Source organism: Thunnus thynnus, chromosome 10 (genome assembly GCF_963924715.1).
Source record: "Thunnus thynnus chromosome 10, fThuThy2.1, whole genome shotgun sequence".
Lineage (NCBI taxonomy): Eukaryota > Metazoa > Chordata > Actinopteri > Scombriformes > Scombridae > Thunnus > Thunnus thynnus.
This window is the reverse complement of record NC_089526.1, coordinates 29,941,134-29,965,642: the sequence shown is the minus strand read 5'-3', so window position 1 is coordinate 29,965,642 and position 24,509 is coordinate 29,941,134. Positions and strand designations below refer to the sequence as shown.

General features: G+C 38.9%; 1 protein-coding gene and 1 long non-coding RNA gene across 8 annotated transcripts in view; one reads left to right on the top strand and one right to left on the bottom strand.

Annotated features, from left to right (window-relative positions):
* The window catches only part of LOC137191953 (uncharacterized), a 300,725-nt gene that overhangs the window by 211,628 nt on the left and 64,588 nt on the right, over window positions 1-24,509 (top strand). The window lies entirely within an intron of this gene.
* Window positions 122-18,581, bottom strand: zdhhc3a (zinc finger DHHC-type palmitoyltransferase 3a). 7 transcript variants are annotated; one of them, XM_067602452.1, is made up of 8 exons: window positions 15,359-15,448; window positions 11,356-11,791; window positions 11,087-11,211; window positions 10,742-10,838; window positions 10,323-10,404; window positions 8,067-8,197; window positions 6,139-6,284; window positions 1,465-1,659 (listed from the first exon to the last, which is right to left on the bottom strand). In XM_067602452.1, exons 2-8 carry the CDS (start codon window positions 11,695-11,697, stop codon window positions 1,644-1,646), a joined length of 939 nt encoding a protein of 312 aa, XP_067458553.1. In that variant the 5' UTR covers window positions 11,698-11,791; window positions 15,359-15,448; the 3' UTR covers window positions 1,465-1,643. The 7 variants fall into 7 exon arrangements, 6 of the variants coding, with proteins under 6 accessions (XP_067458551.1, XP_067458550.1, XP_067458552.1 ...); XM_067602450.1 differs by lacking the exons at window positions 6,139-6,284; window positions 15,359-15,448 and adding an exon at window positions 18,475-18,581 and having other exon boundaries at window positions 122-1,659; XM_067602449.1 differs by lacking the exon at window positions 6,139-6,284 and having other exon boundaries at window positions 122-1,659.

Here is a 24,509-nt window from a genome sequence, read left to right as displayed (position 1 = left end):
GCCAAGTTTTCAATTCTACTATAAACATATTTTGAACTGTAAAACTGTGCAGATGAGTTTGTAAGAAAAATAAATTACCACTTATTCAATACTGTTTCTTCAATGATGATTAACAAAGCCCTTGTAATGTACAGATATGATTTATTTTAGAATTTAAAAATGAAACCCACAAAATGATTCAACAGTTTGTTAAGATGATGTAAACATAATAAAACATGAGTGGTCCCATGATATCCAGCACCCATTTAGCAGGTAAAAGCCCTTATCCAGCAGCCTTTTCACGCTACAGTCACTGTTCATTTTCCATATGTGCAATAGAGTGACAAAGATGAAACTTCAGACACAGATACCAAAAATGGAAAGATGAGTAGTTGAATAATATAATAATCTCACAAAGTCCCTCCCCCAAAACTGTGTGTCACATTTAAACGTTTGCTCGTTGGGACAGATAAGGCACAAGGTGAATTTAAATCCTCATGAAAAAGGAAGCAAAGACAGAAAAGTGGTTGAAAGTAAACTGCTCATGCTTCAGTGTCAGATTACTGCTACAGTGGTGTTCTCCTGAGGCACCTCAATGAGATGCTTTCTCAGCTACTTGAGTAGGAAACACTTTGGTTGTGTTGCAGAAACATAATCTGAATCCTTCCAGCTCCTTTGCTCCAGTTCTATTACACAAAGATTTCAGAAAAATACTAAAGGTTTGGTAACATGAGTTAAGTAGTATGAGATCATTTCCACATGGTGTTATACTCCCCTTTTATTGTGTGTGTGCAATGACGGTAAATTTAAAGGACCAGTGTGATTTAGGGGGCTCTATTGGCAGAAATAGAATATAATATTCATAAGTATGTTATAATTAGTGTATAATCACCTGAAAATGAGAATCATTGTGTTTTCGATACCTTAGAATGAGCCCTTTATATCTACATAAGGAGCAGGTCCTCTTCCACGGAGACTGCCATATTGCACTACCATGTTTCTACAGTAGCCCAGGACGGACAAACCAAACACTGGCTCTAAAGAGGGCCTTTCACGTTTTGTGCAAGTTTCGCAGCCACTGTAGGTTCTCCTACATGCTTGGAAGGGGAGGGGGAGGTGTATTCATTTGGTTGCAATCTGCAACCTCACCACTAGATGCCACCAAATCTTACACACTGGTCCTTCAAAGAGAGCCAAGATGCTTAGGTTTGGTAAAAGTGTTCACAAAATCTAGGTTTGCTGCCCTGTACAGCTTACAAATGGCTACATTGACACTGGGACATATAGTGAAGATGTCCAATGTGATTTTTTTTGTATAGATAAAAAAAATCTTTCAGATAAAAAATATAAATAAAAATCCAATTCTGGGTGGTTTTTCGCCATTTAGAAAGCCCTGAAAAAGTCTGGTGTGCTTGCCCAGCTGTAGTGAAGCGCTGCCAGACTGAGAAAATGTCTGCCTGACTGCATCCAGCGCTAGTTAAGTGGAATCTCTATGACGTCCTCCTCGATGATCTCCCCCTGCGGGATGGCGATGTGGTCCGAAGAGCTCTTCTTGCAGCTCAGCCCTGTGAAGGGGCTGCACCAGGACAGGGAGAACGGGCCACCGAACGCCATCTGCATGGCTTCCCAACATGGCACCTTCCCCCATTTCCCCGTCTCTCCCTTCAGACGCTCGATCCCCTGCGGAAGATTGAACAATGAGGGTCTGAGGTGAAAGGAGTTGAACCACCTGTCATCTGCATGCAGCAACTATGACACAAAGGTGGCAACAGTACGAAAACTGCAAAAAACACACTATGGTTTGCTCTTTGGGCCAGGTTCTCAGACACAAAGCAGACTAAAGATGTCCAGATGGTCTGTTTTAATATAATACTCATTTACTATATGTTGAAAGAGTTGGTTGCTGTAATCATTCCTCCTGTCCATAATGGCCATGACGTAATCTACTGTCCTTGTTCTGTGCAACAAAACTAAGAGTCAACAACCACCTAGCAGCTCTAACATTTGCTAATTATTACTAAACACAAAGATCGAGATTGAGGAGTAGATCGAATTAAACAAAGTAGTTCAACTTTTTTTATGGAAAGACCATATCAGACACATTATTATTCAAAGCTGAGTATTCTTAATGTCTTATAAGATGCGTGTAGGGGGTCTTTAGGTTCATTAAGGTTAATGTTAGGTTATGGTTTGGTGTCACACATGACTGGCTGAAGTTAGAGCTAAGTGAGGGGCAACAAATCAACGGGGAAGGAGACAACACCGGCAACAAACCTACATGGTCTGCCGCGGCTTAGCAAGGAAACACAAAGAGGGAATTTTGTACTAAAAGGACTGAAACTTTGGAAGATACTAGGGCTGTCACTTTTTATTCAAGATTTGAACAACCATGGGCCATGTACTCTGGCAGTGGCTGTCACTCTGATCTATTAAATGCCCTGTTGCCCTCAGTAAGCTACACAACTGTTTTCCTTGCTAACACAAAAATGGTGGAAACTAGCGAGCTGTTCTGAATGGCTAATCATCAAAATGACACCAAACCATCTGAGAAGTTACATATTTTCAGATTTGGCAGCATGAGTTGTGATCAAATTAATTCAAATTGATTCGAAGGTTCTCATTCATTTTTCAGACTAGACACTCATATTTGCTTCAGCTGAACTTTGGAACAGTTTTTAACAAAACAAGGACGGTGCATTTTGTCTGCTGGCTTATACTGTGTAGCTGTGAAGGGATCTCTTTGCATCCATTGGACAAGAATGGTTACAGGGACCAATAACTCTCATCATACACATGAGATGTGACTATTGTTAAGATAGTTTTGTATTTTTTTCAAATATCATTTAAATATATGTTAATATAATCTATGTTATGATTCATTTGCTTTCTAAGAAACATACCCAAGATTTACGTACAAAATGACAGTAACATGCACCTTTAAAAAAGAAAAAAAAGGAAGAAGCAGATGGTGAAAAACAGTGCATGCATTGTATTACACACAGAGCTCACTCATTCATTCATTATGTTTGGTTGAATCTGAAACAGCAAAAAATAAATGAAAGCGAAGGAGTTTGCTCTTCCGATTGAAATCTGCATGCTTGTGATGTATTAAGCTGGATGGGACAGCTAATGTGACCTCTGTTGCAAGCTTACCTCTGTCAAGATAATTAAGAGTTGTCTGCTTCAGAAAGCTTTTGGCAGAGTGAGTTATCAACCAAAGCAAATGCAATGAGTGTGGAGAGAACATTGCACGGGAGAGAAGCAGATTACAGATGGCGAAGTGGGAATAGAATGAAAGACAAGGACAGAGTGAAATTTTAACAACGCAGGGTGTGAGAGACAAGTGAGAGAGGGACTGAAAACCTTTTCTTTAACATTATTTGAACATAAATAATTGAGAGGAAAACACACATTAGCATAGCAGGCCCTCAACAATCAAAGGAAAAAAAATACACCCAAAAAAGCAAGCAAACACGGTTTTTGCATTGCAACTGAGAAGTATTTATTCTCTGCGCATGTGCTGAAATATCTTCAGAATATTTAGAAAGAATTAAAATTTCTGTAAAAAACAAATCACCTCCACCTTCACTCTCACCAGCGAGACTTGGCACCATCATACCAGCAGTGTTTCACATACAATACTAAACTAGCCTTCACCTGTACCATGCATTCAGATAACAAAAGATACATACGATATCATGTAAACAAAGAATAGAAGAATAAAATGCACACTTCAGAACGGGATCAAATCTTAAAATGATGAAATACAAATTGCAAATTAGCCATTTTAGTATTTGTGTAAATGTGAATGGTAAAAGTTAATACTTTGTTAAATGCTTTGAAGTAGTCTGGAATAGTGCAGGAATACAGTCCAGCTAATATCCGCTGTATGCAGAGCTAACATTTTATAGGTTGCTTCCCTTTGACTCCAGCAAATTTTCTCCAGCAAGGAAAATTTTAAAAACAGAGCCAGTGTCCCTTTTAAAGAATTTCACATCAAAGCTTTCCCAAACAATCATGATTGAATTTGGCACGTGCTCACAACATCAAAAACACCACTCGGGTTGAGAGCACTGGGGCTGTTTCACTGTCAAGTGTTCATGCACGCACACACGCACACACGCACACACACACACACACACACACACACACACACACACACACACACAGGTAGCACTGGTGTTACTGTGGGGGGGGGGGGGGGGGGCAATTCTTTCTTTGCAAAAAGGAGAATGAACATATTACAGCTGAAACAATTAGTCCCTTTGTCGTTCAACAGGAAATTACTCTGCAACTATTTTGATTATCGAATGATTGTTTTGAGTAATTTTTTAAGCTAAAATGCAGATTATTTGCTGATTCTCACGTGATCTTTTGAATCCAGCTGCCTCACAAGGTAAGACAATGACAGACAGATGGTTCATCCAATCACCTGCTAAGTAGTTTTTGAAAGTGCCTGCCCTTTTTCCCCAAACAGTTTCCAAGGACAACTTCTCAGATGGTTCTGTGTAACAAACCATCTGGCATGTCAGGGTAATGTTCTGGTATTTCATAGACGAGAGGATGAATCAATTAATCAAGAAAATAATCAGCAAATAATTCAATAATGAAAATAATCTTTAGTTGTGGCCCTGAAACTATGTTACATTCTAACATGTTTTCTAGTTGAAAGACAAGTCGAGGTGGATAATAATACTAACTGAAACCATTTCACTTCTTCATTGAGCATTTGACACAGCTGAAACACGCTGGCAAATTTAGGGACCGATTCTGCTTTCTAGTTTGTTTTGGCAAAAAAAAAAAAAAAATATATATATAATACATTTCTTTCCTGTAACGACAGCTTTGTTCGTGTCAAGCATGTATCAGAGAGGAATCAGGGAGAATGTTCCACACTTGGGCAACATGAAGGCATTTCAGTATTTTAAAACATGACAAAACCTTTTTGCCTTGCATGTACAGTAATTTTGTCAAAGGGATACTTCAAAGGCTCAAATGCAACACTTTAAAAAAGGAACACTTGACTGTAAGCAGCATTACCTTTTTTGGCAACTTGTGTGTATTTAAAATATCTTCACAATCTTAATTGACTGAATGTCCACAATAATCATGGCAAACTGTTCCTTTACGTGCTGTATTTGGCACCATTTAAAGGGGTCAGCCTTAAACGGATCTGTTTGCAGAATGGCTTCTACGAGGACTACATTGTTCTTCCTCAATCTGACCATTCTGATGGAGACCATTTAAAAAAAAGGTTTATTTTGTCCACGTCTGGAACACACTACTGACTACTGTCTGACAAGAGGAAGATTTAAAGGGTCAATTCACCAAAAATTACAAAAAAGACCTCTAGTGGTATCTGGCCATGCAGATATGTGTCTCTAATATGACTGCTGCCACCACAGTACGATAGAGCTGAAATGAATCAAGTTTGTGGAACTGGAATTACAGTTGTCTAAAACAACAGGACTATATACTAAAGTCATCCATAGATACGTATGTTTCTGCTGTGTATGTATAAGTATATGGTTGGTTGTCTTTATTTTTTCACACTCATCTTATTTAAATGTTCCTCAGATGTCTCTGTAAGGAGGTAATTACATTAATTCTGGTTTTACAGGGTATTTACTGTATCGGCTGGAAGCAGAGGTTTCAGGGTAGATATCGAAAACCTGGACACCAAAAGACCGAACTACCTGCATGCCCAGACACCACCACATATAAGTGAGAAAATAAGTGTGAATAAGAAGGGTTTTTTTGTAATTTATCTGCCCTTAACCCTTTAAGAAAAGAAAGAGTAAACACAGAGCAAGAAAAGAGCTTCCTGATACAAACAAGAAAAATAGAAGAAATAGCTCAGAAAAAAACAGATTCATCACAGTGTTTGCAAACAGGATCACAAACTGAAAGTGTTTCTTTTTCTCTGCAACTCGACTTACTGAAGGCAACACAAAAATAAACGTATAGCGCACTTAGTTGGCAACACAAAAAGCAGATGAAAAGCTGTCCATGGCTAGTGTGGGAGATGCAAAGTAAATCGTGTTCAGCACTGGGAGCGACAGACTGCCATAGCTGAGCTCAGTGGGGGCTGGGCTGGGCTTCCCACTTTGGTTCTGACCCGGCCGCCTTGTTCCCTGCGTCACCTCTCACACCACATACTGGTAGGTCTCAGCCTTCCCGTGGTCAGGGGTGGAGAAGGGGCTAAACCACAATAAGGAGAAAGGGTGTCCGAATACCGCCCTCATGTTCATCCACTTAGTTTTTTTAGCCCATCTTCTCTCTTCCTTTTTCAACTGCTCTATGCCCTGAAAACGAGAGACAACCAAACTTCAGTTGGTGTGCTTTTGTGCGATCCAGTCAATAATCACAAACCAAATTCCAAATACCAATTTTCTTTTTTAACTCACTAAATATGAAAAAAAATCAATCTTTCTTAAGAATTACTGAGAATCACTTCGGCCCTGAAGTGATTTCTCTTCAAAGATAATATAGTTGCTTATGTTCCCCGTGTTTTATACGGTCCTCAATATATCAAACCCCACTCTCTTTAATTAAATAATAAAATGCCTCCCATGTCTCTGACCTAGAGTTGCAGACAAAAAGAAGCTCAAAGTAGGAAAAGGAGTTTGGTTTGGTGAGCTACGATACACAGGCACACCAGGCTGAATGATTTTAGGATGACACCAAACTTCATAAAGGATACTGATTCCTTCTGTCACTGATACATGATGTAAATTTCATTTGATTATAAAAATACATTTCTGTCTTTTACATTCAGCACATAGTGGTTTGACACTATAACCACTATTAGCAAAGAGTGAAACCTCATGAGCAGATTGGTGGATTTGTTTTGCCTAAACAAAGTAAGACACCTTCAAAGCCTGCAGGTTAAATAATGACACCTGCACATAAAATTACATCAGACAATTCAGGTTCCAACATGTTTTAAATGTTGGTGATGGGACAACCTTTTTGTTTCCATTTAGATCACAGATTGTGCTTTTGAGGTAACTGCCAAAATAAAGGGGAGTGCCAAATTAAAATCTGGGCTAGGAGAATATTGGCTGTAGCTAGCTTACTAATTAACATTCATTTAACTGCTTTTTGTTGTTTCCAGCTGACTCGAACCCTGAAAAAGGAGAGTTTCATCCACTTCTGATCACTGATATGACACCATGCTAACCTGTAAAGAAAGCTACATCACACAGCAAAGGCCATGTGTTTAATAAATGAGGTGATAGTTTAAACTGACATCTACAGCAGTACCTACATTGATAACAAGGTGAGCTGCGTCAGTCTCTGTCTGATTCAGCTCAGCAGGTCATTGATTGATCACATTAGCTTTGCGGTAATGAATCAGAGCAGCACGTCACAGTTTCAGGATAAACCCTTCAGAGTTTTTACGAGCAGAGCTCTCAAAAATCACTTCTGCTCGGATTCAGTGATACCTCAAAACACAGCACTGCTACTATACACACATTAAACACTTTCTTACTCTGAGTTTTTGACAGTTATTTGCATTTCAGACATTAGGCCTCATGCAAGAACAACTCATATGAACAGATTTGTTGTTAAATAACACATATGAGTGAATTAACGCTGCTAAATGTGTGATTTGAAGCGCTGCAGTGGGAAACTCTTCTTTTTACTATTTGGGAAACTTGACCACAGTCAGAGCAGACATGACCTCACCTGACATGACTATTCAGGTTTATTGACTATTTTCCTCCTCCTGAACAGGTGACATTCACCAGGCTAAAACAAGCAACAAGTTTAAGAAGGTTTGTTGAATCCGACTTGAAACACTCATATCAGCAAACCTCACAGAAAAAAAGGGATTCAAACGTTCTTGCATGAGACCCATTGTTTTCAGTGAAAGCAAAGACTTGCAGAGAATTCGTTGCACCTTACTCCACCTCAGGCCGCAGAGTGAGAGACGTTCACTCGGCTGTTAGCCATCAAAGATGTTCACGTTAATGTTAAAAAAGCAAAGGGTGGAGGAAGCAGGGAGGTTTGAAGCGCAGAGGGAATTAGGGAGATAAAAAGGAGAGGAGGGGGATTTGTCGGTCACTAAATGGGTCACTTACGGTCTCGTCGGTACAGATGGAGTGGACTTGGGTGCCGAACATCACAGAGGTGAAGATGAGGAAGAGGAGACCCTCAAAGCACAGGAGTATGAGGAGTATGACTGTTGCTGGAGGAGAGAAGGAACTGCACTCTGAGGGATGGAGGGACACGAGGAAGAGAAGTGAAAGGGCAAAGAAGAGGATCGTATGAAGAGCAGCTACACACTACAATCAAACTACTGCACTCTACTGTTGACTCATCAGCGGCGCTACAGTAATGATGCAAAGGTTTCACCCGTCACCCGCTCTGGTGGCTTCGGTGGAAGGGGAAAGCTAGAGCGTGTTTGGGATCAGGAGGTTTAGGCTGAATTGTTATGCAGGTAGGACAATAGTTTTAGCACAAATACAAAGGAAAACTTATTGGAAAAACAGTATTTAGTACAGCTTATAAACGACTTGTCTATGCTGTGCAAACCATTCTCTAACATGCAGGTACAGTACATCTGGAGACAACCAAGATAGGGATCTTTAACTGTTTAACTCTAAAATTTCCCTTACCTTTTAAATGTATGACTCAAAGTTAGGGCGATGAGTAACACAATACATTACAATGGAAATGGAATGAAAGTCTGGGGGCGTACGGTAGCTTTATGAATGATAGATTTCACTTCCATCTTCAACCGCAATCTCAACTGGTTTTCTCCAGACACAAATTCTCGTTATGAACTGACAGCATTATATGAAAGCCCACAAAGATTCACTGCAGCCTCCGCCTGCCAATAATATCTCATGTTCATAAGTTGATTTAGACACATTCAATAAGATTCTGTCTGTCAGTAATGTTATCTGACGTTAGTGCTTCCTGAAAGAAACAGATTTATGAACTAAATTCATCTACAATCCACTGAGAGTTAGACAAGCAACAACAAAACAGCTGCTAAAGCTAATGTAACATTATCAAGTGCTGTGGGCTTTGCAATTGGAGGGAAAGTGTTCCTGAATTTATGTCACTCAACCATCTAAATCTTCCTCTAGATGTTCGCTGAAGAAATATGACTATGCTGTTCAATGTTTGAGCTCCTCTCAAGCTAAACCCAGAGGTGAACAGTATCTTAGTAAACAGGTGAGTGAATGATTAGCTGCCCTGCAGTGGAGGGCACAGGTAGCTGTGCTAATGCTAATGTTAATTCTAGCTGAGCAGGGATGTTCTGTTTAAACACACAGAGTTTACTGAGGAGAGTCAGTCTGTTGTTTTACTGCACAGTCACATGAACACTGTGTGACTAAAACTTCCTTTTCCATAAACCTTGCCAAGACATCTGTATCCAGACAGCTGTATCCTCCAAAATGCTTAGCAGACATACAAATAAAAAATTCATGATGAATGATGACTACAATTCCTTCAGTTCTTGTTCACTAAAACTATCAAACACTAACATTTGCATCAAAAAACTAAGACCAGATCAGAATCCGATGCTAAAATGAACACTGCTGCAGACTGCTCTGATGCTCCCTTCAACATACACGTGTGTCTCAGCTTTAACGGAACAAAAACTAAACATGTCTAAGATGATGAAAGAAGGCAAAGACAACACTCTGACATTTAGCTGTATTGTACGTTATGGCACGTTGCCACGGGGATGACAAACAGAGCAGGTTCAGGAAGCGTGAAGGTCTCTTCATGCCACATGACAGCTCATCTGACACAAAAATGAGAACGTGGCTCACAGTGGACGGTTCAGTCTGCATACGTGCCGACCACATGCAAGTCATGAGGGTTCCCAGTGTGCTATGCAACCCAGTTCCTTTGAAATACAACAGCAAATGCAAACAACAATTGAGTCCAGCAGGGATGTAATTTCATTCTTGTAAATATTTTTTGGTACCTGTGGAGAGGATCTACAGAGAATTACTGTAATATTTCTACAGAGCTGTGAAATCTACTGTATTATTCATATAATATTCAATTTTTAATCCCTAGGCGCTATACATGAAAGGATAAAACGGACATCATTTTATCTTTGTATCATCAACAAACCCCCTGAAGAGGCCAAATATGACTATGAAGGTATCCAACTAACAAGTATAAGTCTATTATCAGAAGAACTCATAAAAATATATGATCTAGTCTATTTCTGTTGAGCATGTATTTTTAATTTGTTAATATCTTTACATATAAAACAAAGCATCAAAGCAATTACAATACGATTTCATATCTCCAGTTTTGAGGACCTGAAAAAGTGATTAAAAAAAAAACAAAAAAAAAAAAACACTCACTTGTCCAATCATCTTCAAAGCAGTAGAGGAAATGGAAGACCACCATGACCAGAGAGTGGAGAGAGATGAGTGCAATATACATCTGAATAAAACAAAAAAACAAGAAGGGTAAGTTGCCACATACACTGACTGCAAAATCACCAAAACAAAGTCATTTCCATTTAGAAAACCCTCACATCTGTATCTGTCTTGATTTAACACAGTACAATGAATTTCCCATGTAACTCCTCTCAGAGAGGTGAAGAAACAGCGTCACACAGACACAAAAAAGCCGGTACAAAGTGTGACCTCTATATTAGCTTCATCTGTAGTCACCTTCTCCCTGGTCGGTCTGTAGCAATCTTCTTGGTTTGTTTTCAATCATCCTACATAATCCAGTGACTGATTGTGTTTCTCTGTGTATGTAAAGCAGAACTTACTGTGAATAGCACAAAGTACTTTTGGTTGTTCTCTCCGACACAGTTGTTAACCCAGGGGCAGTGGTGGTCCATCTTCCGTATGCAGCGTTTGCAAACACTGTGAGAGTTACAGTAAGTGAAACGAGGGAGAGAGGAGCAGATTAAGGCAGTAACACCTGTGCACAGGAGCGAAATTAGTGAGGAGCACCAAGAAATGCTGTACAACTTTACTATTTCTATCTCACAAATGAAACAAAAATCAAAATGTATCCTAACAGTCTTCATTGCATCAAACCGCTGCAGCTGTAAGTGTGGGTTTGGGTTTGTGAATGCGGCAGTGAGACTCTCGTGTCCCTTTTGCCCTACCTGCAGTGGTGTGCTCGGTCAGGCTTGATACTGCAGCACTTGGGACATTTGTAGACCACCTGCCCTGGTTTCAGCTGAAGGCTTTCTATGTATTCCTTTGTTGCGTTCCCTTTTGGCACTGCCCCCTAGCAGGAAACATGACCATACAGTAGATAACTCATCAATCATCATAATGAAACAAGTAGGCAAAGGCACTATAATTTTATGAAAGTTCAGCACAATAATTCAACACTATATCAAGCTAACAACCCCCAAAAAGCCCCACTTACAGGGTCAGTGCACATGGCCCTGAGGTGTGAGGCAAGGGCAAGGAAGGCCAGAGTGTTGAACAGAGTCCCGTTCACAATGCTGTATGTCAGATTCTTGGAGGGCAGCAGCATTACAAACAGCACCACGAACTCGGCGTACAACACCAGCAGCCATGTGATGACGGCGCACACAATGCCGCAGGCGTCCCTGATGAACCACATGGCGGAGGCAGAGGAGGAAGTGATGACGTCTTTGGAGATAGGGATGCGCTGTTCGTTCTGTAGGCAGTTGCCTCCTGCCCCGGTTCCGGCCTGCCCGCGGCTGTGCTCCACATCCCTGCATCTGTGCACCGGGCTCTTCATCCTTCATCTAAGCTGGACGCCTGCTGCTGCTGCTGCTGCTGCTGCTGCTGCCGGACCCACTGCGCCTTCAGGCTTCAGTCTCAGTCACCGCATGCTGGGGAGAGGAGCAGGAAGGTCGCAGGTCAGAGGCAAGTCAAAGACTGGGTTCTCTAGATGATCTCTGAGGGTGAAAGTGCTTCATTGATGATCGGGTAAGTTATCCATATGCCTCTGATCTGTTTAGTTTGTGTGACTAAATATTCACTACCTTTTAAAAGGAAAATTGGTGTTTATTTCAACTTGATGTATTTCCCATAAATGTGGCCATTGTGGCTCTATGTGTCATGTTAATTTTGTACTCTCCAGCTCCGTTATAGAATTTCGGGGAAACGCACAAAACGACAAACATCGGGGCAAGCTGCTGAGCCTCCTACAGCTTTTCAAATAAACATGATTTTTACATGAATCGTTTCAAAAGTTTGTTTGTGAGTCTGAACGAAAGTGAACACAGAAACTAGCTGCCTGTAGCAGCATTATGGCTAACTGTATGTATCCGAGGCAGCTTGTACGTCAGTTTGTTTACGTCTGAGGCTGTGGATAGCTCAGCATCTCTTCCTGCTAGAGAAGTAGTAACTTAGCAGATGAAATAAAATGGTTCATGTCTGCAAGTTTCCAAATTGCAAGAATAAAATGACAAGATACACACTGAGCAGGTTTATGGACTACTGTTAGATGATAGAGACTTGCATACTGTAATTCATCACACAGTATATTGCGTGTTGTAACCGCATTTTTGTGTGAAGCTGAGTGTTTGGTCCAGCCGCTATTCAGTTAATTTTGTGGACGTAAAATAGTCGATGGGATGACAATGTTGAAAAATGCTGTGAATCCATGTGTAGTAGTTACACAGCTGGGATTACTCTCATCCATGGACACTTCTAGATTTTCCAAGTCTTGCAACAACAGGTCCGACTCTGCAGAAAAAGTTTTACTCCTCAGTCGGCAGAGGAGGAGAGCGGAACTTCACCAGTTTCACGTGACAGTCCTGTTGCCTCCATTTGTTTCTCTCTGTGTACTTGGGCTCAAAACAATACAGCTGGCCATTCAAAGTGAAATGATTCTCAATCATCCTCATAATAGTCCATGGGATAATCCGTCATTGCACTTTGTTTTTTTAGTTCCCTTACAGTCTAATCACGGTGAAAGTCAGCCTCATACATGTAAACAAACCGGTGTGCACAGATGAATATGTGGTTGTTTTGGTTGGCTGGCAAGTTTCTCCAGATATAGATCTCTATGCAGTTCGCCATAATACTGCTACAGGAGGCTAGTTTCTGTGTTTACTTTCATTTGGACTCAGAAACAAACGTTTGAAGTGATACATGTAAAAAACAAGTTTATATGGAAAGATGTAGGAGGCTCAGCTGCCTGCCCTTTTGTGCGATATATGTCTTTTTGTGACTTCCCCAAATCTCTATAATGGAGCTGGAGGAGCAAAATTAGTGTAACATGAGAGCCACAATGGCCACATTTATGGGAAATACATCAGGTTGAAATAAACCAGAATTTTCCTTTAAGGGCTTGATGTATTCCAAAACAGATGCAGTCATGTACAGCAGACATGCCCACAGTTCTGCTGAGAGCTGAAATGACAAGCTGATTAATCAAATTAATCATTTCAGTCACTGTTCAAGCAAAAATACCAAACATTCTCTAGTTACAGGTTCTCAGTTGTGAGGATTTCCAGCTTCTCTCTGTCTGATGTGATTGTAAACTGAATATATTTGTGTTTTGAACAGTTGGTTGAACCAGTAATTTGGGAGATCACTTTGGGTTAGAGTTGGGTTAAATTAGGCTGAACTGTGATTGGCATTTTTCACTTTTCTCTGACATTCTGTAGACCAGACAATTAATAGACAAAACAAGAAATTAATTGGCAGATTATTTGACAGTAAAAACAATCATGAACTGCAGTCCCAATTCTCTTTAGTGCTGAAACAACTAGTTGATTAATCGATTGATAAATTTATTTAAAGCAAAAAGACAAACATTTGTTGTTTCCAAGCTCTCAATTTATATTGAGGATTTTCTTTGTTTTGTTATCATTGTAAAATGAATATCTTTGGGTTTTAGACAAAGCCAAACAAATCTAGCAATCACAATTTCCAAGAACCCAAGATTACTTCTCCAAATGTCCTCATTTATCTAACCAACAGTCCCAAACCCAAAGATAATCTATTTATCATCATAAAACCATTAAAACCAGCAAATATTCATATTTGAGAAGCTGGAACCACTTAAATGGTTTGGATTCTTAACTTAAAAAGTCACTTAAAATATTAATTGTTATCAAACTTTTTCTAGATTGACTAATTAAACACTTTTCCCAACTCTAGAGACCTGGCTTTGACAACTCTGTTGTATTTTTGCCACAACCCGGGAGCGATGAAATGTAATTAATTGTCAAATTTTTACATGTAAAATCCTGCCTGAAATGAAGTATATGACACAGCAAATTCATGTATGATGACAAAACCATCTGATATAGGACATGCTGACTGAAATTGAACTTTCTTGTTCTACAGTGCAACACGTCTGTGCAAGTGGGCGAGAAAAACTTTCTCACATGGATTATAAAAAATATGAACACACACAAACACACACACACACATATCAGACAAATAAGTCTCTAGATCTCTCATTATTAGGACCTCAGTAAAAGAACATTCAAGCGGTACCAGTAATATGCCACTGAAAACATTTCAATATTGTAGTGAATGTAAATATATTCTTTCAAGTGAAAACACCCACAAACAGGAACTGGTGATCAAAATAGGTTGTTAGAGAAACATCTCAGGGTGAGAAGACTGGGCCAACTAATACAGAAATCTCATGACAAGAAGCCAGTGAAACCTCCATCAGTAGTGTTGACCTGACAAAGCTTTGCCACTGTAGAGGTCAAAGGAAACAGTGAGCAGTACAGTGTTGCTGCCTCTGCAAGCAAGACCTGCAACTGTATGATGGGTACTGAATGCATGGAGAGGTCACTGAATGGACAGAGGGATCACTGAGTGGGTGGAAGGGTCACTGAAAGATGGCGAACCGTGACCTGGAGTCACTGCTCATCATTGCGCATAGAAACCACAAAATAAAGTTTTATTCACCCTGCAAGACCTCATACTCATATAGGTTCAATTTTCATACGACTGACTTTGACATGTGATAGAATTAAATGACACTATTATCTATATCATATTTAAAAAAATCGTGTGCGCATAAAATATAGGTCATTGGTTTCTGTTCCAATAGGTGGAACAGTCTCTATGTCGCTAAGTAAACAAACTAGCAGCTTTATCTTTAGCCAGGTAAGGTAGTAATATAACGGCTACGAATGATAAACCTAAATAATTAAAGTTAAACCCGCCATTACACTGCTTTACTGTTAAGTTAGGTTAAAGCAGTTTATAGGCCTGTATGGTGCTGAAACCTAAGTGTCTGACTCCAGCACCAGTCAGTCCATCTTAGCTTAGCGGTTGAGCTAACATGTCACAGCGAGCATTTACTGACCTGTTTGCAAATATCTGTCAGTGTCCTTGACTTCAGCTGTAAAGCGACAGACGCCCGGGAACGTCTGTCTACTTACATATCAGATTTACTGACATTATAATCCGCTGAATCTCACCTGAATTATGAGCATCTTTCGGTCGCTTTCGCTGCTGCTTGATAGCGCCCCCTCCTCCCCTCCCGCCCCTTCACCAACAACAAGACGTCACGACGTAAAGGGGCGTAACGGAAGCGAGCCAATGGGGTCGTGGGAAAGGTTTCAAGCCTTCCCACGTCAGAAGTACATGTCCAGACACACCTATTTCCGGATATATCTGATCACTTAAAGAAGGAGGTTTTAGCAGGTCGGACAGGTGAAGGTGGCATGATGGAAATACTGATATCTGAATATATTTGAAAGTTCCAGAATCCTTTTGGTACTTCATATCGCAGAATATTTTTAGCAAGGCCTACAATTTCTATTACTTTGTAATTATGATGAAATATAATTACCACAAATGTCTGAATTTTATCAGCAGCAAAAATGTTTTGTCCACAATTTCTCCACTCACAAAACTATTATATGGAACAATGAGTACCTAACCAGAAAGAATAAATCACTATATTTGCAACATTGGATTGACAGAAATATAATTTTTCTTGCAGACTTACAAAATGATGAAGTTCAAATTCTTAGTTATGAGGAATTTCTCAGATCTAAAACCTTTCCTGTCACTTATAAAGAATATCAAATGGTAATAAATATTGTTCTTAGTGGAATCCTTCAGCTGATGAAGTGCCACTCTGAGTTACAGGAATTAGAACCCACCTTCTTTGTTATATATAAAATTAGATTAGTAATAGTCACAAATGTACTACTAAACATGTAAGATATTATTTTTACAGCAAAAGGAAAATTACTCCATGTGGGAAATTTGTGTGGAACTCCCATTTTTTCTGACATTCAATGGGAAACAACATGGCTTCTTTCATATACATTTGTTATCCCCAACAAATTGTACAAAAAGTACATTACAATGTACTTTTACAATTGTGCATAATATATATCCCACCAACAAATTCATCTCAAGATTTGTTGATATTGATAACAAATGTGATTTTTTTGTAAAAAAAATGAAAAAGACACAACTAAAAATCTATTTTATGAATGTCAGTAAACATCAGGATTCTGGAAAAACTGAGGATCATTTTGATACTCAAACCAACCATTCATTTAAGATGTAAGCCAAGGCTGTAATACTATACAATGAAAACAAAAACCAGAAAGTTCAGCGGATCTTCAATTTATTCTTTTTTCTGGTTTTTGGGGTCTCGTCCATCATTTGAACTTTTCATGATTGAATTTAGAAAGTATTTGAGTCTATCCAACTTGTAAACACTAAGAAATGTGCACACACAGTTTGTATGCTTCAAGATTTTTTTTAAAAGAAATCTAATTTTATTGCCCACTTTTTCTGTTAAGTTATTTTTTTATCTATTTATTTATGATTATTACTTTTACCCTTTGTCCTATTGTCATGTTGACTGTATCAACAGATTGAAAGTGAAGTCATGTCCTTTATTTTACCTTTACTTCATCATGATGCCTTATTGTTTTCTGTTATTGTATTAATGTCACACATGTTGTAAGTGACACTTTCTATAAAAAGTGACAAAAAAGAAAATTTCCAGATCTATCTATCTATCTATCTATCTATCTATCTATCTATCTATCTATCTATCTATCTATCTATCTATCTATCTATCTATCTATCTATCTATCCAGTTATTTAAAGGAAAATATTCAGGTAACCTCTTGTGTGTTTGTTGTATTATATCAGTGTACTGTATTATTATCATTATTTATTATTTACACATTTATAACAACTTATGAGGAAGCAGGCAGCACTTAAAGGATAGATTCACAATTTTTCAAGTGTGTCTTAAAACAAGTCAGGTGTCCATACTGAAAGAGGTTTTCCGCGCTGTAATCATTCCTCCTGTTCATACTGGCTATTAAAAGATCCCCTTCATATGTGCTTTCAATGTAAGTGATGGGGGGCAAAATCCACAGTGTGTCCACACAGTCATTTGTAACGTTGAAAGATATCTACTTGATTTGACTCATTTGGATGCTGAAGCTTCATATCAGCTTCAGATAAACTTTTAAATACATTTTTGCACAGAAGGAGGATTGTGGATTTTGTCCCCCATCACTTCCATTGTAAGTACATTATGAAGGGATCTTCTAATGGTCAGTATGAACAGGAGGAATGATTACAACAAGAAAAACCTATTTCAATATTTATTTGGGTTCCTGACTGTTGTTTTAAGACAGGCTTGAAAAACTGTGAACCCGTCCTTTAAGACAGACAATGCACTTTAAATAGCACATATTTCGACATATATGTCATATGTAATACACAGTATAAATAAGCCTTTGGCAAACACAAACCAAACCAACACCAAACACAATACAACAATTACATCTTCCAAAAATTTTAATTAAACATAAGTTGAATTTTGGTTGTACTGAGAGTCCTTGAAATTTATCAATTTAAAATCTGCACAAGACCTTTCTTTTCATTGTTGTTTCAATGAGGAATACAAAGTTAACAGACAACATAGAAATACCGCAGTGTTTCCATATTCCTTAACATACAAGAATAGAAAATGGAAGCACAATTTTCTAATATTCCCCTGTTTTCTGTTACATCTCCAGTCCCCTCCCTTCCCTCTATCCCCCTCTACAAGAACTATAGCCCAGTACTCCTTACACAGCGCACAGACTCTGACAACAGGATGACAGTTAGCTGCTTAGTGATACTTAGTAAGACCTTTGGTGACTTAAACATTACCACTTCCCAAAGAATTTATCAGACCTGTATTTCACCTCATGCCTAATATTTTCCAGTGTTGGAAAGTTATGATTTCCACTGACGTAAAGGATGGTGTCCTGCTAATCCTGACATGAGGGCTAAACAGTTTGGAAATGAATGGGTCCCATTCCTCGGGGACTTAAAATAGTCACACCAAACATTGTGTAACATTAAACAGGAATGAAACATGTGGCTTAAATTGCATGAAGAAGCATCACATCTATCACACCCACCTCTACACCTGGATAGATTTCAGACTGCTGGGCTATAGAGAATTAACTCTGTGTAGGACCTTGAACTGTATGAGTCCAAACTGTGTACAACTATTAAAGGATGAGTTCACATTTTTTGTAGTCTGTCTTAAAACAATACTCACGTGTCTGTATGTACATTGAAACAGGTTTTGGTTGCTCTAATTGTTCCTCCTTTCCATATTGGCTGTGAAGAGACTTCCTAAAGTGATTCCAGTGTAAGAGATGGGGACAAAATCCACATTGCTCATTCTGTTTGAAAAATGCAGCATTTTTCAACAGCAAAATGTATTTTTCAACAGTAAAATACTTAAAAAAAAAAACAACAACAAACAATTTAAGGGATCAGTGTCAAGACTGTTTATTTATGTTTTGTGTTTATGTTAATAAAAAAACACTTCTGGCTGATGTATTGTTAGCAGAATGTCCAAATATCAATATCATTATTGGTCTCAAAAATCCAGTGTGGTTCAGGCTACAGTATCTTCTAGGGATTTGTATGAATGAGAACTAACATCTAATTTGTTTGAAATCATTTGAACACAACCCATGTAGCCTTATCATAAAATATGGTTTAGTTTCAAAGTTATACAGTCTTTTTAGTTAGTAATTTCCTCTTTATGTCACTATTCCTCCACTGCAGCTGAGCGAGGAAACACTGTCTCTGAAAACACAAGAGGATTTTGCATAAAAAATAACTGTTGAAACATACTTGCTTGATTTTGCTAAGTCAAACTGCTGAAGCCTCATATCAGCTTCAGCTAATTTTCAGAATACATTTTTGCATGAAACGAGGACTTTGGAACAAGTACAGTCACCAAAAACTGTTTTGACGTACATTGTTTTAAAACAGAATTGAAAAAATGTGGACCTGTAAGATCCTTAAGACTTTGAATATTAATAGAGCCTGTATTTACTGTAAGAACAATATGTCTTTAAACCATTGTTATATTGTTATTCATTTTGCTTTGATATGCATATATTTACTCTTCATTTTCTTTTAAAAGTTTATTTTGTTCTATTCATACATGTGCTAGGGATTTGTCCTGCCATGGTTATACCACTTTATGGTTTGTATGTCAAGATTCAAGATTCAAGATTCAAGATTTATTTACTATTATCATTTTACAACACCAGGTTGTATAATGAAATGTAGTTTGTAGTCCCTTTATGCTACTCACAAAAACAGAAATTATATAAATGGATTAATAAATAATAAGTCATAAAAATGAAACTTTTTTTTATCTTGGAGTGCAGAGGATGATTTGAGGAGTTTCACAGCCTGAGGAAAGAAGCTGTTCTGTAGTCTGGTGGTGCGACAGCGGATACTTCTGTATCTTGCCAGAAGGCAGCAGGGTGAACAGACTGTGATTGGGGTGTGTATTGTCTTTTAGTATCCTTTGGGCTCTGCGCAGGCTCCTCACCTCACCAATATCACTGATGCTCGGTAGATGGGTATCGATGATGTTCTGGGTGGTTTTAATCACCCGCTGCAGAGCCTTCTTGTCTTGAGCCGTGCACATCTCATGCCAACATGTGATATTTCCAGTCAGGATGCTTTCTATTGCTCCTCTGTAAAAACACATTGTTCAATAAAACATTCAGGAAAGAAAGCCAGAAAAGAGAGAGCTCATTTACTCCGCAACTCTAAAGCTTCATAGTCATCACTAGATGGCACAACTCTCTGTCTGACACACTGCTCTTGGCCTATGGGCAAATATACTGCAGTCTACATGGATTCATTTTAATGCTGCTGTGGTTTCAGATTGACATATACATATTCATTCATATTCATTGCTTTTGCTGCAGTTGATACAGTGGATAATTGTTAATAATTTAGATTGTGGCCCTGCAGCACAGGGTTTGAACTGAAAATCATTAAGTCAGAGAGTACCATACCTGTCATCCTCTATATATTGGACTGAACAACACACTGAATGAGCGGTAAGATCACAGAGTCTTCACCCACCTTCACACCACACAGGTACCAGGACCTGAGTGTGAGTTCTCTCAACATACAGTGGCATGCAGCTGTAAAACTTTGAAATATATATAGAGCGGAATTTTCTATAGGCGTGTCGTATGGATTCTTCCATCTGCCATGTGGAAAACTGAAAATCTCCTCCTCTGCCAAAAGAAACACGCCGGAGGCTTATAAAAATATTTCATAATTCATCTTATGAAGTAAATGTTGTTACAGTGTAGTTGCAAAAACATATGAAAAAAGTTCACCTTTTTCACCCTTTTTTTCCCACACAGCAGTGTTTTCCATGTATGGCGCATAGAATATGAAAATGAAATGTTAACTCAAGCTAGTGTGAATGCTTAACAAGATTACCGACTGAAATATTTTTTGCTGTAAGGTCTGAGGTTTCAAAGAAAACATGATGGCGTATTCATCATCACCATACAGCTGTGCAGCTGTGCCTGCACTCCAGGGTTCAGGTCAGAACTGTTCTAATTTATATGGACCCATGCTTACCCCCCACCAACCTCTCTCCTCCACACACATGAACACAGCTACAGGTAGATGTGTTGTTCTCAGATTCTGGTCCCTAATGATGTGTGGGAACTCGCATCTCCCTCATCACAACAAGTGGACTGTGGAATCCACATGTTGTGACTGCCAGTTTCCATCAAAAATAGTCTGACCTAACAATCCTCTGAGGCAATGTCAGTCTCAGAGGAGACATTTCACGTCATCTCTCAACAACCCCAAGAACTTCCTGCATTGTATAGCTTTAATAGAGCTGTGTGTGAAGAACCTACTGATTTCTTTTCATTTTATTGATCAGTTTCATAAGGGAACGCAAAATGTGAATTAAGCATTGTATTTCACAAGGAAAAGACATTTAAAAATTGAATAATTAAAGCTCTTCAAATTTTCTCCAGGGAAGCTCAGCTGCATCAAGCTCACCCTCAGTTAAAATGAGAACAAAGGATGTTTTTCTCCACAGGAAATGAGAAAGCTCAGTGTCTCAAATCAGATCCCTCTTAAGTTCTACTGGTCAGTCACTGAAATAATCCTCTCATTTTCCATTACAGTCCAGTTCTCTTCTGCCTATTTCCTCTTGTCCAGGTAGTTTTCCTTTAGGAATTGCTACTGACCCATTAAGAGCAATGGCTGTAGTCAAAGAAGAAGAGCTCTTACACTAATAAGTTTCTTAGGAGGAAGCAGTAGCAAGGCCTTACAGAGTCTCTCAAGGGAAATTCATGAAAATTCTCAAAAGATTTGTTTAATCTCCTCCAAGGGACTCCTGATTTCTTATTAAATGGCCTGTCTGGTTGTGAGGCATGTAAAGCAATCATAAAAATATATCCTTTCTGTTTGTTTTGGTGGAGAGTTTAGTGTCCCACTGTGGCCTGAAAGCTGTTTCAGAGGCTTTTCCACCCTGTGAAAATGGTAGATATCGACTACTGGCAAATCCACTCTAAACTATGGTGCTAAAAAAAACTATATCAGTAAACCCCAATGCCATTATACTACTTTATCCTAAAGAACAATGTCACAGTGCTTCTTCACACATTTCCCGCCTTAGATGTTTCATTGTGTGTCACATTGAATTTCAGCTACACCAGCAGCCTATTCATCACACTCATTATATTACTAATTTATCATTTATCTAATTTATCTTTGTTTTCTCACAGATGACATTTTGACATGTCACAGGAGGACAAGCACAGGTAATAAAGTTAATGATGGCTGAATTCAATTAAGCTGCATTAGTTTCAGAGTCCCGGTATCTGGCTCACTGTCACACTGCCATGGCCATCATTAATGTCATTAGTAACACCTGTGCTTTTCCTACTGTAATAAGTCAAAATGTCTGCTGTGAATAAAAGTCCATTGTAGATCATGAAAAGTTACTTGTGAACACATTTAAACGTACTATGTTAACGTAATGATGAGTTTCTGTATTAGTGAATCTACAAAATCTCTTTCCCATAGAGTGTGTGAAGTAATGAAGGACTTCTAGCCTTTTATTTCTCTGAATGATGCACCAACATGTGCTCTTTACTTGAGGGGCACTAAAATAGTGACTAGTATTTTAAAAAATAGAAATGAACGAGTAGTTGATTGTTTTATGCAGCTCAGCAGATGTTTCAGGGTTAATCAGGAACAACTCATTAAAGGATAAGTCTGGTGATATTTGATATTTTTCTTATTTTCAACAAATCCCATGAAAAAACAAAACCAACAATGAATTGATCTACCAACAAGTATTGTGTGTGTGTGTGTGTGTGTGTGTGTGTGTGTGTGTGTGTGTGTGTGTATCAAAGCCTTATATATCTTATTCCTCTGTGTCATAGAGCTCCATTATTGTCCAAAAAACTATTCAAACACATGATGAGCCACACTGATGACATGTTCCTTCATTACCATGCACAACCAATCTAGTTTATTTTGACTCAATCCCACATACACCATCCTGCTGCCAGAAATGGAGAGACGCTAAATCTGCTGAAGTTGTCATTATATCCTGACAGTGACCAATTAATGTCAAGTATTCTGTGTTTCTATATTCTGTCAGGTTCCTCCCAGTGCCGTAATCCAGTGTGCAAAAACCAACTGCGCCTGAATGAAACCAACCAATATATATAGACACATGCATGTGTGTGTGTATGTGTCTATCTATTTATCTATGCAAGCATGCTTTTTTGGATGCACAATGCCACATTCAGTCAACTATCTGTTGTGCTGTCTATACCCCTCTCACATTAATGAAGATGTTTTGTGTGCAGCTATAAACTCATATTTTTATATGAAGTGTTGATATCCACCTGCATGGCCCTACATAAAGTAGATTCCTGTACCTCATGGCACTTAAAAAATGAAGTATCTCACTTCTGGCTCCATTACCTTATGAGGTATGCCAGTCACCTCTATTATCTAAATGAAAATCAAAAGAGACAATATATTCCCCAAGAGGAAAACCCTTAAAACACCTACACGCAGCTCTCTCTGCAGAGCCAAACTGACACTCAATGCAAATTCATGACACTGGGCAATTTCTATTCACCTCTCTGTATGTGGTCTCCTGCAGAGTCCACTCAGACAAGCAGGGGTCTGGGAAGTTCATGTTTTTTGCACTTACCTGTGATATAACATATGTCTGCTGAACCGCACAGAGGATAATGAGAGCTGTGTGATTTCTGGCCATGCATGGAGCCCAGGTGAGGGAGGCACGGGAACAGAATGTACGTCTGAATCAAGACGCCCTGGTGACTCACCGAAGCTCATCCTTAACCACTTTCCACCCCTGTCTGCCTCACTCTCTGCTTTCCAGCTCCTCACACATGCTTCCATTATGACTGTCACTTAGTGCTGCTATCTCTGCCTGTCTGCCTTCATCTTTCTGTTGTGTTTGTCCCTCACTACCTGTCTCTCTGTCCTTCTATCCCTCCTGTCAAAAAAGGATAGACTCTCCTCACGTTTTTCCCTCACACTACAATCTCTGTAATGCCTTTCATCAGCACACCATCAGTGGCACTTGAAGAAGGTCAGACCATTATTCATCAGTGCTATTTGAAGAAGGTCAGAGAGCCTTTATCAAAAAGACTTAGGGGGTAGGGGATGACAATGTGGCTTGATCAATGATGCAAAATGAACTTAACAGAAGAAAATCTATCACACTGGGTCTGAGATTGGTGTTTGGTGTTCTACTTAATCGGACTTTTTTCAAGTTTTTCAGGCGTAAAAGTTATCATTGCTACTTTTCTCATCAAAGGTGTGCAATGTTTTAATTCTAAATTGAAGTCACAGCATGGTAATAAGAAACAGGCTTCTGTAATTTCCCTGTGGCTCCAAATGCACCTCAAGAACAGCCTATAATTACGGAAAGTAATGTTGGAGCAGAAAATGTTTTTTCCACCTGTTAAATTACTTGCCTTTATTCCTTTCAACTGGTAATTGACCATTCTAAGTCCTGCCCCACTTAGCTACTGTAGTCTATGCCTGTCAAGCTTTCAAAAGGCACATGTGTATTTTACAGTGATAATGGTGGCAGATTTACCATCGAAATTCTTAGTTGTTGTTTTTTTTTTGTTGTTTTTTTATAATAATTGGTCTGTAAGGAATGAACCCAGGAATATAAGAGGAAGCTAAAATCTTTCAAAAACATTATGATTTCTTTTGGTCTAACAGTCTGCCTGTGTAGGT